General features: G+C 32.4%; 2 protein-coding genes across 2 annotated transcripts; both read right to left on the bottom strand.

Annotated features, from left to right (window-relative positions):
- Nucleotides 1–1751: 1751 nt before the first annotated feature.
- On the bottom strand, nt 1752–5703 carry LOC129915872 (isopentenyl-diphosphate Delta-isomerase 1). The gene is made up of 3 exons (XM_055995569.1): nt 5233–5703; nt 5026–5172; nt 1752–2275 (listed from the first exon to the last, which is right to left on the bottom strand). Exons 1-3 carry the CDS (start codon nt 5524–5526, stop codon nt 1964–1966), a joined length of 753 nt encoding a protein of 250 aa, XP_055851544.1. The 5' UTR covers nt 5527–5703; the 3' UTR covers nt 1752–1963.
- A 4897-nt stretch (nt 5704–10600) lies between these two features.
- On the bottom strand, nt 10601–14774 carry LOC129914587 (exportin-5). The gene is made up of 2 exons (XM_055993908.1): nt 14576–14774; nt 10601–14510 (listed from the first exon to the last, which is right to left on the bottom strand). Exon 2 carries the CDS (start codon nt 14428–14430, stop codon nt 10738–10740), a length of 3693 nt encoding a protein of 1230 aa, XP_055849883.1. The 5' UTR covers nt 14431–14510; nt 14576–14774; the 3' UTR covers nt 10601–10737.
- Between the last annotated feature and the right edge of the window lie 2068 nt (nt 14775–16842).

The following is a 16842-nucleotide window of genomic DNA, read 5'->3' as shown; positions in this document are numbered from 1 at the left end:
CCGATTTCTGAGGTCAACCCGGCGAACCCCACAGGCGGATCACTAGTGTGAAGCAGTAACGTGGGAAGGTTATGATCCCCTCGACATCGAGATCATAACAGCGCCGAGAAAAAGGAAGAAGAAGAAGAAGACTAAAACTAAAGAATTGGTTCCATTTACCATTTTAAAGAAAAACACCAGCCAAAATCCTAAACTTTACTTCGAAAAAATTTTATTTTGAGAAACCTTTGTTTTTGCTGCAACAGTGATTATGGACGCCCTGTAGATTATAACATCCACTTGAATCGACTTTATAATTAACCAGCACGAACAAAATAAATTCAAACTAGGCTATCGTAGAGAATATTAATCATAATCAATTAAGTTCTCAAACCTTAAACGCAGATTTAAAAAATATTACATAATCATTTTCCTTACGGTATTATAATAAGGGCAAGTTATGGGTTTGTAAAAAAAATTATATTCGGCCTTACCGCAAACTCCATACGCATCGGAAATTTTCCGAAAAAAACGGAAAAACAATAGCAAATCCGATCGTTGTGACGATTTGTATGAAATTTTCCACCAATTTTGTTTTTTGTTTTTTTGGGGAACGTTGCAAATTTCCGATAAGAATGGTATTCGTGATAATGCCGATTACCTTAAAAAGCAAGTCAGAAATGTTTCGCGAACATATTCAAAGTCCAATACAAACTGTTGTATTTGGTTTCAGAATGCTTGAATGGCCTAGTAAAACAAACAAATTTGCAATTATTTCCTATCACCGTTTAACACATTGAACTGCTTACTCTATATAAGTATAGATGTCTTAAGTTGGACTTATGACACATGACCGTATTCTGCTATTCGATTCACGTGAAAGTCTAAAATAAGAAGCGTTTAAATGGGGGTTAAAATTAAACTTAAATAATTTTTTTCTCTTTAAGATTTCTAAAACACACGGAAACAACGTTTTGCTTTCGAAATTTAGCGTTTTTTCAAAGCCATGTTGACGTGGTAAAGGAAGGAAATCTTTTGATTCACGTGAATCGAATAGCAGAATACGAGTGACATACATACATCTCTCTACTTCGACTCTTTCGGCCGATGCTTCCGATTGGAAGAGAAATAGCTGTAGCACAAAACTTGTTTTCTTGCGACGTTATCAGTAAAAATTATCGTCCGTAAAATGACTTCACAGAAAACCATTTTTTTTTTTTATATAACAAAATTAACTCCAGCAAAATCTTAGATTTCCAATTTTTGAAATGTATTTTAAGATTCGAATTTCTTTCGTACAAAAATTTCGTTTCCACTCAACCTTTTGGAATAATTAATCTGAAACATATAAAATTAACCAAATCTCATCTCATTTTTTTATTATATTAATTTAATTGACCAAAAAGTTACAAGTACCTGCGTACGCCCAGGTATCACACTTTAAGTTAACTTTTGAAGGTCATATCTCATATACAAACCTCAATAATGCATCTCGTGATTCATCTTCCATTAATTATATTTTTGAATATATAAACAACTATCTACGAACTGCCATAGTAACTATAACAACAAATAACAAACTGATCATGAACTTGAAAGATACGCGCATAAATATAGCCTCATTTTCATTGTTAGATAAACAATAAATTCCAACAAGATCATCATCACCAATACATGATCACCCCACTTTCTATTTAAGGTTAAATATTTTTGTGTTTTTTTTTTATTTAACAAAACAAAAAGAAGAAAAAAAAACTAAAACAACCAAAAACAAATATTTTTGTGTTTTTTTTTTTTATTTAACAAAACAAAAAGAAGAAAAAAAACTAACTTTGGTTACTTTCATCTGCATGGCTATTTTCTAAAAACCTACACATTACACACATTTTTCGAATTCCTGCCCACTGACTGACTAAATATGAGATAACAATTATGACAATGCCTCTGCTTTTTGTGCGCGGCGCTGGCTCTAGCTGCTGCTCTTCTATATAAAGCGATTTATTGTTTTGTGATCTTCGAACTTTTTCAACTGATGCAAATTATCCCACCACAGTTTGAGACGATGGCGTAAGATAAGCTCAAACCAAGGGGTCAGTGGAGCATTCAGTTGCGATACCTCGCTGTCGAGAGCTGTTCGTGAAATATACCTCACTTCACTGACTTCGTTTAAATTTGGATTTAGGTCGACGTCTTTCTGCAGAAAGAGTATGTAATCGATTTCGTGTTCGCCCCAAGTTCCATCTCCGGTGTTGGCATAATGGATGCGCGTCAGATAGTGGAAGTTTTCAGGTCTTATCTGTTTTTTTGAGTGAGGAATGTTTTGTTATTATCTGAGTTAAGCAGCAGAAAAAATTGTATATTAGGGTGGGTCAAAAAAATCGAATTTCTTTTTTTTTTTTAATACTCCGAAAAATCAATTGCTAGACATTTCTAGAATATAATCAAAAAATATGACCTGTTTATATTAATGGGAAGGTCTTCCGCTTCGCAATTCTCCATTTTTACATCAATCTTTTTTACTTGCGATATCAAGTTATGCATTCGTACAAAAAAAAAAAGTTGAGATAACATTACGATGATAGAGAATTGCAATAAAGTGGGTCCCGGAAGTCCGTCTGTCTGTATACGAAGCTACAGCCTAAACAGATGGACCGATTAATGTCAAACTTGGTATGTAGCGTTATTTGGCGACTCTCCAGAGGGGTTTTTGGAATAAATTTTTTTTTGACCAAAAATAACGGTACTTGTCATACCGATTTTAGTAAAACTGAAATTTCTCGAAAACGGCTCCAACGATTTTGTTAAAAAAAAAATCGAATGCAAGTTTTAAATTTTTTTTTGAAAATCATTTTATTAACGGTACCTGCCATAGAACCGTTTTTTTTTAATCCGATTTTCTCCGAAACTGAAAATTAAAACTGGGATAACTATTTTAAATAGTCTTTATTGACTATTTAAATAGTCACATATCGTCGGTCTCATGAGAAAACCTCGTAACTCCCAAAATCAAAATTTTACATGAGAGACGAAAGAGTAAACAAACAACAGAGTAGTTGGGAAGAAACGCGCTGTGCAAAATTTGAATTTAAGTCTATTTAGAGTTTTCGGAATGACCCCAAATTTTCTGGGTTGCTCCGCTGACATATTTTCTAAAGAATGGCATTCAAAAGTAATTTTTGAAAAAAAGTGGAGTCACGAGGTTTTCTTATGAGACCGACGATATGTATAACTATTTTAATAGTAAAACTGACTATTTAATAGTTAATTTGGAGAATACGAGTACTTCGTTTGACTATTACATAGTCTATCCCGAAATTAACTTTTTTGTTCTCTGAGTGTACTAATTCCATTTTAACGAAACTCTTGTAAAAAAGCATTCATATAATTTTAATATAAACCAAAAATCAAATTTTCGAAAAAAATAATTTTTGGATTTTTAAAAGTTTTGAAAATGTTTTTTTTTTTTGTTTTGAAAAATGAAATTTCTGAAAACCGCGCATTGAATTGTTTTGAAATTTTGGTTTTAGATGTTGATTTGTAATTTCTACTAAATGGCATACCAATTTTGTTTTAAAACTTTTTTTCCAAAAAATTATTTATAAAAAATTAGTTTTTTAACCCTTTATATTACCATGTGACATTTCTGTAAAACACCAAAAAATATGCAACAAAAAAAACTTGTAAATTTCTTTTGTCTTTAAGAACTTAATTTTTAAATACTATTTTATCGAAATAATACAAAATATTTCGAAGAAATTGGGTTACAAGCACTTTATTGACAGTTTATTTTTAAAGTTTGGTTTTCTTGAAAATATGTTCCTACCCATTTTTACACTTTTTATTTTGATTTCTTAATGTCGAAGTAAATGACTAAAAAATAAAAATATCGATTTTTTAAGAAATACGTGTTTTATAATTGTTCAAGCAAGTTATTAATTTTAAAATACGAATTGTTGACATATAAAGGGTTAAAAAAAACGGCTCTAACGATTTTGAAATTTTTTTACTAAAAATGCATCTTAATAAAATAAAAGAAATTATTGCATACTTGTTTTGAAGGGCAATTTGATTTCAGATGTTGTTTTATTCCTTTGAAAAAACATTTTCATGTTTTTTTTTTAAACTTTTTTTTTTTGTTTTTGTTTTTATATACCTACAATAGCTGCGTTCCTTTGGTAATATTTATCTACTGCTTAGTACTTAAAGCTGCTTTGAACTACTTTTTCAGTATAGCAAAAGTAGTTCAAAGTAGTTTTAAGTACTAAACAGTAGATAAATATTTCCAAAGGAACGCAGCTAATAATTACAATAACGAAGAAAAAATAATAAAAATTATTTTTATTTTAAGTGGAGCTATTGAATATAATTCAATTTTAAAGTTCAAGTGACCTCAACTCCAATAAAGCGTTTCGCCCAGGTACGACAGTTTGCTCATCAGTTAGTAAGGGTACGACAGATCTAATTGATGAGCCCACTGTCGTACATGGGCGAAACGCTTTATTGGAGTTGAGGTCACTTGAACTTTAAAATTGTAGAATAATTACAATTACTAAATTTTTATAACAAAATGTCCTATAAAAATCCTAGCAACTTGAGCAAGTTTGTGCGACCAAGCCATGCATTTTATTTAAAATCGACTTTTTTGAAGAACGTTTAAGCCCTTATAATAATGACTTTTCAGTGAATTAGAACATTTTGAAAAGTAAAAAATGTTTTATAATTTTGTTTAACTTTCACCTCGAATATCTTTCAAATGGTTAGATTAATGAAAAAAGTGTACAAGGCCTTTTTTGTAGAGAGTTCTAATTCCTACAAGAATATGTAAAGAAATTGGCTAAAAAAACTATTGATACAAAAATGTTTTCTTTTTTAATAGAAGATTGATTTAAAAGTGGATAATTGCGAAGCGGAGGAACTTCCCATTTTTAATATAAAGAGCTCATATTTGGTGAATAAGAAATCGATGTCAAGCAATTGATTTTTCGGACTATAAAATCAAAAAAAAAAAATGTTTGATTTTTTTGACCCACCCTATTGTATATTAACCTGACTTTGAGGAATGCCTAGCTCGTAATTAAGCCTCCGTTGGGCAGCACGACGAATGCCCAGTTGATTAAGCTCCTCGCGTTCGTTTTCAATCTCGTGGAGTGGATGACTGCAGCAGGCATTCGTGTAAGTGTCGGGAAAAGTTATCTAACAGAATACTTTGTTGTGTTTTAATAGGTTAATGGAATTAAACAAACTCATTCATACCTTATGAACAGATCTTCTCTGAACTAACATTTCTCCTTTGGTATTGAATAAGAAAACACTAAATGCACGATGGAGTTTAACATGTCCATTAGCAGGATCAACTCGATGGCAATCTTTTTTTGATGCTGATCCAGTTACGATATCATTGTCATTTACCAAGATGCATTCTTCTTTGAGAGCAAGCTCTTGAAGTTCGTCTAGTTTTTGTCCAGATTGTGGCAACGTTGATGAAGGACGAAAAAGTTTGGAGGCTGTTGTCCGTAGACACAAACGTTTTGCAGTTGATAAAATCATTTTTTGTTTTTTGTTTTTGGCACCGTTTTTTTTTTTTATTTATTAATCCTGGCGGGGTTTAGTTTCACATAGAAACTTCATTCAAGAATAATATAATTGGTTCACTTTCTTTGTACAAAATTTCGCCTTCGACTGGTTGATTAGAAATAAAATACGAAAATGAAAATATCGACGAAACCATAAACAAAAAATACCAAGACTGGAAACCATAAACAAAAAATACCAAGACTGGAAATTTTCGTACGTCTTTCCCCCCGAAACCCTTTTGTGTACAGTGCTGTCTGTGAATATATGTGAAAGCCACCACGTTGGTAAATGACGTTAACACGCACACATTTATAGATTCACGACATTCACCACACATTTGACACGAACACAACGATAGGTTCACGACATTCACCACACCTTGCAGCTTGTAGGTAAACGTCAGTTGACCGCCGAGTTTCCAGTCTTGGTATTTTTTGTTTATGCTGGAAACTCGGCGGTCAACTGACGTTTACCTACAAGCTGCAAGGTGTGGTGAATGTCGTGAACCTATCGTTGTGTTCGTGTCAAATGTGTGGTGAATGTCGTGAATCTATAAATGTGTGCGTGTTAACGTCATTTACCAACGTGGTGGCTTTCACATATATTCACAGACAGCACTGTACACAAAAGGGTTTCGGGGGGAAAGACGTACGAAAATTTCCAGTCTTGGTATTTTTTGTTTATGGACGAAACCAAAAGAAATTCTTGTGCATATTTTGATTAAAAAAATGTCATGCGATAATTATTTTGACAGTGATATAATTTTGTAGCTGTCATTCAAAGTTAAGGTTGGTAGTGCACTAAAACGATTTACACGACACAATTTTTCCGGGAAAAAGGCCATCGAGAAAAAAAAACTTTGGATGAAATGAGGTAGGAAATGAAATGGCATATTCACAATAAAAGTTTTGAGCCCCTATAAAAATAAATCATGTGTGCAATTCACACGTAGTAGAAGTGAAACCTTAAAAAGTCATTTTTCTTGCAAAAATCTCCCTTTTTTTTATTCCATCACCTTCAAATCCATTTTTTTAATGACAACCTCTAATAATGTCGTTTCCCAAGATTATGGGAGTGAATTACTCCTTTTTCGTGCAATTTTGGAATTTTTTCACGAAGAATTTGACAAGTGGAGTGATTTGACGTTTGCTTTGCATGTGTTTGTAATACGAAATAATGAATAAAATAATAACACAATCTTTTAAATTCACTTTTAGTGATTTTTTACAATACTTTATTGAATTTTTTTGTAAATAAATATAATTTCCTTCACAAAAAAAAAGTTAAAACAACCACCCAACAATTTGACAAGCAGTCCATGAAGTCAAATATAGAAGCATATTGGTAATCACTCCGTCACTCCTTCAAAATTTTGGGAGTGAAGAATTCACTCCTTTTTCAATTTTGGAATTTGAAATCACCCCTTTTGGAGTGATTATATAGCTAGGAGTGTCACTCCTTGAATTTTGGAAAACGACATAAATTTTATATCATCTGAATGCCATGCCTACAAAAAAAAGTAAGAATTTTTTAAAGCCAACCATATTGGAATTTCAAACTGAGATTACGGTACTTTCTACACTGGTGGCTGGTCATCGGTCATCTTCACAGGTGTTTTGAGGTATTTTTCAAGTTTTTCAATTCAAGATTGTGTAACTTGTAGAGCACGTACTGTTATGTGTGGTTATATTATCAGCATGCGTATTAAAGTTAAATCAAATATGTATGTGCTCTACATCAAAAGATATAACGTGTTTAGAAAAAGAACATTTTTTCACCCTTATCTCAGAATTTTGAAAATAAAATTGATTGAAATTATAGTTTATTTAATTACCTATCTACAGTATAAATTTCATTCATCTATCTATTATTTATTTCCTGTCGCTTTTTCGTTTCATCTTGTTTCAAATCCCTACGATACTAAAGAAGTTTTCACTTCAAAAAAAATCTCAAAAAATTTGGACACAGTGTCGTTATAATTTCATATACATAGATTTAAATCAAGATATTTCGAAAATCTTCAATCCAAATAAAATTTATGTTCAATACTTATAAATGCTCAAAGCGAAAAAATAAACTTTTTAATAAACACAACAAAAATGTCTCTTTTTGAATAGTTTTTCCTAAGTTTTTTACAATGTTTTAATTTAAAAAAATTTTAAAGGGATACATATCGATAGGAAATTTATGGCGTTTTCGATTGGCAGTCCGGAAGCGTCCGGAATCATTCTGAAAAAGTTTTATTCACACAAAACTATTAGTTTTGTGCGAATAAAACGCTTTCAGAATGATTCCGGACGCTTCCGGACTGCCAATCGAAAACGCCATTAATTATATACAAAAAGCTACTTAATACAAATTTTCAAATTCGACTTACTTTTCAAATTAAAGACAAAAACTCAAAAAGTAAAAAAAGTAGTCGAAAATTTTATTCGTTACGAAACTGGTTATATCTTTATAACTAATCCATAACTACACCTACAAAATTTGAAACTGCGAGGATTCGATAGATTTTGAATTTTTGTTTCAGTAAGAATTTTGAGATTTTAATTTGAGATTTTTATTTTTATCTCAGTTCGAAGTTCTTATGGCAAATTTCAATTTCATCTCAAGATAATTTCCGATTTAAGACTTCAAACTAGAAATAAAATAATAAATACACCATTTATTATCTCATTTCTCATTTGGATAAAATGAGCTAGGAAATGGAGTGATCTGTTCACAAGAAAAGGGTTAAGCAGGGGCGTACACTCCCTTGGGACAAGCGGGGCGGTGCCCCGGGGCCCCCGACCGACCCCAGGGCCCCCACTGGAGACAATGCAGAGAAGGAAACTAAATTGAGTTACGAAGTAACCAGGGAGACAAATTATGTCATTCAGTGTAATGTATAATGCATTGGTAGCCACACAATATATGTAGTTGTATATTGATTTTAAAAAAGGTAACCCCAGGGGCCCCAAAAAAATAAACTGCTTTTTTAAAAGAAAAATTATAATTTTATCTTAGGGCCCCAAAAAATATTACTTGAAAAATCTTTGCCACCACAAATAATACATTAGGGGCCCCAAAAAAGCAAAAAAATATTATTTGAACAGAACAGAGGCCCCAATACGTATTAATTCTTGGCTCCAATAAAATTATATTATATTTTAGGGGCCTCTAAGCACTTAACTTTGAGGCTCTAAAAATAATTTTTCAGAGGCCCCAAAATAATAAAAATTATGTCTGATGATCGAAAATAAAATATGTATTTATTACTTCAGAACAGAGGCCCCAAGAACTATCAATTCTAAGCTAAAAAAAATTTATTTTAGGGGTCTCTAAATATTTAATTTTGGGGGCCCCTAGTACAAGTGTTTACTACTTTTATGAGAGACGTTTTAAGTAAGTATAGCAAAGTGCATTACGAACATATTAAAACATTAAAATAAACCTAAAAATAAATAAGCCATACAAAAAAAAACGTATGGCGTATACTTAATTTTTTTTTGTAACTAAGGGGCCCCCAAATATCAGAGGGGCCCCAAAATTTAGGCTTACCCCGGGGCCCCGGCGATTCAACGTACGCCACTGGGGTTAAGTCTTATTTTTCACTGTTAACAACTGTTGTTCAACTTAGAATCGGCTATAAATAGGTACTGGTAATTTGAAAAAAAAAAAAATATCATTTACAGGTAATTTCACTCAAAAACATTAATAAAACCTTCACAAGAAGAAAACTAATGTCGTTTTTCTTCAATCCACTGAGAGTACTCTTTTAGTACTTATTTTTGCACTCAGTAGTTATGAGTTTTGGGTTTAAAACGGTTTTTTCCATAGACTTCGAAGTCTAGTCCGTACAAATTTATCACAGAGTCCAACAACATACACAGTAAATATTCTCATACTGTTTTTATAAATAAGTTACGTATTCAAAACTGATTTTGTAATATATCATTTTAAAGTCATAAATGAGATTTCATCTCACGGCTTTTTGAAAAAATAAAAATGAAATGAAAATTACATTCTGGGCGAGTTCATAAATGCAGGACTGCAGCAGTGCTGCAAAAAAGAATTGATAATGTTGTTATAATTACGAGTGCATTTTGACTGATTTAGTACTCGTTCTTAGAAACAAAGACCAATAGTTCTAATAAGTTGGATACATTTTTCAACAGACAGTCCTTTAGTAAATAAAGTTGTTCAAAATTAATTAAATAAGTTGGCATTTCAGCACATGCGGTTTGGACCATTACTTTCAAGATACCCTATATAAAAAAATTTAAACGGCTCTTAAGATTAAAAAAATTCTAAATATTCATATACTTCGTTTCATGGTCCAAATCATTAAAAAAAAGTTATTCGTAATTTTAAAAACAAATTATTTTTAAAGTTTCTATGAAATAATGTTAAGTAAAATTAAATTAAAACAGTTTTTTTTTCATGAATTTTTAGCTTTTACATTTAAAACAACTTTTACTTTACTTTTTTAAGAGCAAGTTCGTGCGATTCAGTCCTACACAAATTTTCTATTAAAAATCAAAGGACTGCAGTGGATCTTTAGAATTTCACTTTCAACAAGTTCTGCTAAGATACAATCGCAGTCAAGTTATAATCAAAAATCAGTACGATTCTTTGGAAATTTATTATTTATTTAAAAATCAAAAATCTTCTCAAAAAGAAATTCAAAAGAGGTTTGAGGATGAGTAAATCAACTTACATATTCAGTCTGGTGCTCCTTATATTTTCTTTATGACAGAGAGTAAATTAGGATCCACAATATCGTTAAAAAAAAACACCAAATAGTTGATGTGTTGTTATTTGAAATGTTTGTAGGGGTACTGATATAAAGCTGTTTAAAAAAACTGGAATTAATAGGAAATCAAATAAACCAATAATTCAGCAAAAGGAATTTTAGAACACCAACAACATATCTTTAACAATAAAACAAAATTAAATATTTTTTTAAAATTTCATTTTCAGTATAAATAATTACTTGTTTTATTTAATTTCATAAATAAAAATGCAACAACATTTTTGTTTTTTTTTTGTTTTGTTTTACTTCATAGTTCGTATTTTGTTTTGTTTTTTTTTTTTTTAACCCGGCATAATAAAAAGTTTTGTAAATTAAAAAACAATCTGGATCTCATATATGTGTGTGTGTAGTGTGTTTGTATGTGTGCAAAATCCTTTTCATAATAATTTCTATATAACACTCTTAGGTGGTAAAAATAATTTCGAAATTCCACTATCTTGATTCGAATCAAATATATTCGTATTCAATGAATTGCGATTGCTAGATGGCATTGTTGGCAAATTTGCTATTTGAATTTCTTGACGAAACAATTGATTTATACTTTTACCAATCAGCTGTGCTGTAATCTTACGGAATAAATCTTTTTTGACTTTTTCCACTTTATTACCTTTGGTAGGTGCTACCGATATTTTCTCATCTAACTTTTGAAGATCTGCCGCATTGATATTTGGAATTTGATGCATAACTTCTAAAACTGTTGGGAATTTAGGACGCAAATTCTCAAACACCTGCACACCCAAGGTTATGAGAGACGACTGATTAGCCTCATGCACTCCATGCACTTGTAGACCCTGCAGCACAGAAGTTAGGATAGATGAAGCCAACTGGGAATTAAGTAAGTTTTCACTGTCTAGGAAACGAATGACAGGTCCTGATAAATGTACAGCTTTTAAACTGGAACTGCCGTCATTCCAAGAAATCGCACTGAGAATTGTTAAGAGTATTGGACTGGACGTTGTCTGGTTGCGCAGCAACTTTATACCCAAATCACTAATCACCTCCGAAGTGAGAGCTGCATGTGTTGCACGGCTGGGCGGATGTGAAGACCCATCCATAGAGAGTTCGTCATTGTCCATGGCAACGTCAACATTGCCCCCAGATTGGTCCGTTACAATTTGACCACCTACAAGTGCTATTTTCAACACATCCAAATACTCACGGGTCAGTGTTCGATTAAGCATATCTTCCAGCACCTCTTGTGTATCATTTACTTCCCCATTCAACTCTCCAGATTCGTACAGAGATGTAATATACCTCCATCGAGCTGTGAGTCTATACAACATAAATGGCGTCAAATGTGCCAATATTGGCAGTAAAACCTGATCATAGCACACCGATGGACAAGAGTACACAAACGGTTTCAGAAAAACCCTTATAATTGTCCGCAGTCGGTAGTCTGGTACATTTTCCAAGCATGCAAACGTACTATTTATAAGAGCATCAGCTATTCCCGACAATTGATATAAATCTCTTCCTAACGATGGCCCCGCCGATCCCATCATATGATAACATCCTTCAAAAACATTCGTTAGGAACTGCTGCATCTTGTCAAAGGCCGTTGGTATCTTCTTCACAGTTGGATCCATTGGATCAATTAGTACCGGCGAAACACCCATCAACATTTTCTTCTCATGCTCCAACATTGTATGGACATATTTATAGCCTTCTGCTAGTAAATTCAAAGCCTCTGGTTTGAAACATTCATTGAGTACTCGCAACAATGCCAAAACATGTGGCAAAATAGGTACTACATGTTTAGTAGCTGGATTACGACAAATAGGATTCCCAGATTCAGTGAATCCAATTACAAATCCACCACGTGATGCCCGATCCGGATCATCTGGCCAGGAACATCGTTTTATTACACCGAGTATTGAATTGAGGGCGTCCAGAACTTTCCCACGATTTGGTGAACATGGATCTGATTCGATATCAACTGGTGTTTTATCCAATCCAATAAAGTGCATGAAATCTACAACAGATTTATAAACTGGACTAAGTGTTAACCAATTGACTTGGGCTTCTTGGGTGATTTCAGCTATAAAAGCAGTCTGTCGCTCATAATCACAAAAATGATTCGATATAAGGAGTAGAGCTTCATGCAATGTGTACTGCTCGTGTTTACTGATTTGTTGTGGTTGCCGGACAAGACTATTGACATGGGAACAAATTTGCTCAAAAACCGGCAAAAGGAGAAGTGGATATTTATGTCCCAATTTGACCATTAAAGAAGCAGCATGCCGTCGTAGATTTTTCGCTGCCTGTGATTGTGCGTTTTTCAACATGATTCCTGGTGCTTCATTGGGATTTTTGAATACCAGGGCTGCAAAAATTTTCTCTAAAACCCGAGGCAGTAAAGAAACCCCACTCATAGCTACACAATTACCCGAGATAATCTGACACGATGACATACTCAGGAATACAAAAAGTGCTGAAATGCAGGATAATAAAACAGATAGTATCAAAGGATCATTACTTTCCGCTTTCAGGCAGTCCTCAAGTAGCCGCAATCCAATTTGTACCGATGGCCGTTCAGTAACTAGAAGAATCCGACTTAAAACACCATCCAAAACAGCAACCAGAGCTTCCCATTCCATATAAATCGGATCATGGATACTACAATTAGTTAGACTTTCCGACCTCGCTTTCGACAACCTTAAATTCAACCAATTTTCACAATAAGCAAAAGTCCTTAATGGAGCAATAAGTGTAGCCTGTCGGAATATTTCCAAAAAATCAGCACGGCAGCGATGATAGAACACAGTAAATTCCTCTTCAGAATCATAATCCATACACAAATATGTCTCTGTAGAGACATTAAATATAGTTGGTCTCTCCGCGGGGTAACAAATTTTGATTACCCTTGGACCAACAACTTCAATAACTTTTGGAATGTATTCAATGAATAATGGATCTTTCGATATTTGATCGTGTTTTAGCAAAACATTCCAAATTAAAGTAGCTCCATGAGCAACTGTTAAACTGGGATGTTTATTTAAAAGATATATAGTCTCGAGGAATACCCCAAAATATACAGGACGTTGAAATGTAGCCTCTTTGTTCCACAAAGCAGCTAATTGATGGGCTAATCCGGTGAGGACATTGATGAGCTTTTTAAGGAACAAGTGATTTTGCTCGATGTTTGTCTCTGGAGACACTTCTTGGCTAGATCTGTATAAATAGTTGACTGTTTCTTCACTGAAAAGCAGGAGGAGTGGCTTTCTCTCTTTGACTTGTCCTTTTCGATTAACTATCTGAGATAGACATTCAGCGGCATTGACTTGGAAAGCCGGATCGGTCAAGAGGACACAGAGAATATAGAGGAGTTTGCCATCTTGGCAAAAAATGTGATTGAATGATACCCATTCTACAAACCCGGTTAAGGTTAATAAAACCATTTCAACTACTCGACTATGAGCACTAGCTTTCTGGATATTGTTAACAGCTGTGGTTTCTCTAAACGAAGTCACATGCAGTTCAATCAACCTCAGAAAGAACTCAAATATCTCATTCATCTTCACTGTCAGTGCCTGATAGATATCTTTTTTTCTCTGATTCGACTCAATAGTCTGTAACAAAGCTACATCTTCAACAAGTCTTAGAAATATCATTAAAACCAATTCTGTTTGTGGTTCTCCTTTGGAACATGCATCAGACAATTCAGACAATAAAGTCGTCCATTGTTGTGGCCATTCTCTCTTAATCATCTCAACGATAATTCGAGACAATGCATCTTTTAAATGTGTCAGACTTTTATCCTCCGCAGGACCAATTCCAGATAAAAGCAGCTTCATGGCATTCTCTTTAATAAATAGCTTTTCTTGTTGTGAAATGCCATTCCATTTAAATTTAATTGTATACTCGATTAATTGCATACCAAAATGTTTAACATTGTTGCTATATTGTCCGCCGCCAGCTAGATATAAGCCAGCTTGTGCGCAAAGAGGGGAAGCTTCTTTAAATCGTTCACAAGCAACATATGCTTCCATGCGGGATTGATGTCTTGTATTTGGGTCCATGATTATTTCGATGGCTTGGGCTAGTTCGTTAACCAAGGCCGTTACTTCTGGGTTACATTCCATTTTTTTTTTTATTAGAAAACTTGTGTGTGTTGGATGTGGTTGGAAATCTTCTGCTGTTTGGTCAACACTTGGGGATTTACCTTTTGTGTGTGAAGTAAAAGAAACTGGTTATGTGAATGGATATTATAATTTCACAATATATTACCTTTATTTCAAAATTGAATTTGTTATTCTAAATTTAAAAAAATGAGTTTAATTTCGTTGAAGATAAAATAAAAAAACTACTTTTTTTTTAATAACAGTGGAGAGACCGCGGACACACAAAAATGTGTACAGGATGGTTGGCAGCAATGAAAGTCATTTGTCATATGGGTTTTTTTTTTAGATGCAGTTGTCAAAAAAATGTGACATGCTTGATTGTTGGTAGAACAAAACAAGAAAAAAAGGAAGAGTACACGCTAGGAAATAAGGATTTATATGATGTTTTTATTTTGATGATGATGCAATATTTTTGAAATAATTGGAAAATGCAATTATAATGTGCATTAGTCAGAGGAGAATTTTGAATGAATGTGCAATAAACAAAAATTTAATTGCATCATATATAAACAAAAATATAAATAAATAAAAACATGAAAAAGTCAAAGTGGTTTTCATGTAAAATGAGTGAGTTCAGTTCCTTTTTTAAGGTAAAGATCACACCTAGATTTTTCATTAAAAAAGGGTTTGTTTCGTTTCCAAAATGGAAGAGTGGATTTTTTGAAGATTTTAGGTATATCGATTTGGAATTAGATAAAGCCGAATACGCAGATCGAGCTAAATTTTAGCCGAGATAAAACTTCCATACAAGTTATCGATCATTTGTATGGAATCCATTTTAGGTCGGCTAAAATTTTTTTTATAAATTTGTATGGGAGCTAAAATTTATCTCGAACTGCGTACCACCCTGCTAATAATTTTGCTTCTATAATGCTTTACAGAAGCAACAATTGCATCTGTAAGGCTTTATAGAACCAAAATTGTTTGTCGGGCCAGGCCTTTTAACTACATACACCACTTTTTGAAAAAGTACAAAAGTGAAAATATTTAATTTCATAAATTCAGAATTTATGATTTGAGAAATTATGATTTTGAACAAAATTTCTTTTATTATAAAGGCTTAACTACAATCTTGACCTAGAAAGTGAAAAAGTGATAAATTTAAAAAAGTAAAATTCTTTTAATTTCTTTTTAAAGGCTTAGCTACATTGGCTCAAAAAGTGAAAAAGTGCAAAAGTGAAAATTTTCAAACGCATTTTTATATAGTTTTAAGGGCTGGAAAATTAAAACAAATGATGAGGAAAGCTTATTTTTTGGTCTAAAAAACAATTTGTATACTCTTTTTCACAACAAAATTGCACTAGCCAGAAAAAAAATATTTTCACTTTTGTACTTTTTCAAAAAGTGGTGTATGTAGTTAAGCCTTAAGGCTATTTGTTATTGGAAAAAACTACAAAAATTGTTTTTAGACCAAAAAATAAGCTTTCTGCATCATTATTTTTAATTTTGTGGTCGGAAATACTGTCACAAAATGAGTTTGAAAATTTTCACTTTTTGACTTTACGCAAAAAAAAGGCTTAACTACATACACCACTTTTTGAAAAAGTACAAAAGTGAAAATATTTTTTTTCTAGCTAGCGCAATTGTTTTGTGAAAAAGAGTATTCAAATTGTTTATTAGACCAAAAAATAAGCTTTCTGCATTAATTGTTTTAATTTTTCAGACCAATGTAGTTTACTTTTGAGCCAATGTAGTTAAGGCTTAAGGTATAACTACATTGGTGAAAAAGTACAAAAGTGAAAATTTTCAAATGCATTTTTGTGTAGTTTTTCGGGGTGGAAAATTAAAACTAATGATGCAGAAAGCTTATTTTTTGGTCTAAAAAACAATTTGTATACTCTTTTTCACAAAAAAATTGCGCTAGCCAGAAAAAAAATATTTTCACTGTTGTACTTTTTCAAAAAGTAGTGTATGTAGTTAAGCCTTTAAAGGCTTAACTACATTCGCTCAAAAAGTGAAAAAGTACAAAAGTGAAAATTTTCAAACGCATTTTTGTATAGTTTTTTCGGCGTGAAAAATTAAAACAAATAATGCAGAAAGCTTATTTTTTGGTCTAATAAACAATTTGTATACTCTTTTTCACAAAACAATTGCGCTAGCCAGAAAAAAAAAATATTTTCACTTTTGTACTTTTTCAAAAAGTGGTGTATGTAGTTAAGCCTTAAGCCTAAACTACATTGGTAAACGTACCAAATGTGCTACACACAAAAACAAAACTTTGTTATTTTAACTGATGTTATAAAATTGATCTGGATCACTTTACTATTTTTATTTCCTGCAAAAATAAATGTACTTTTTTTAAAGTCAATTTTTTTAAATCAAGTAGATTTAAGAAAAGTAGATTCTTTTTTAATTCAGACATTTTTTTGCGTT

This window comes from Episyrphus balteatus, chromosome 3 (assembly GCF_945859705.1).
Source record: "Episyrphus balteatus chromosome 3, idEpiBalt1.1, whole genome shotgun sequence".
Lineage (NCBI taxonomy): Eukaryota > Metazoa > Arthropoda > Insecta > Diptera > Syrphidae > Episyrphus > Episyrphus balteatus.
Note: the sequence above shows the minus strand (reverse complement) of the source record. Positions and strands in the feature narration are given on the sequence as shown.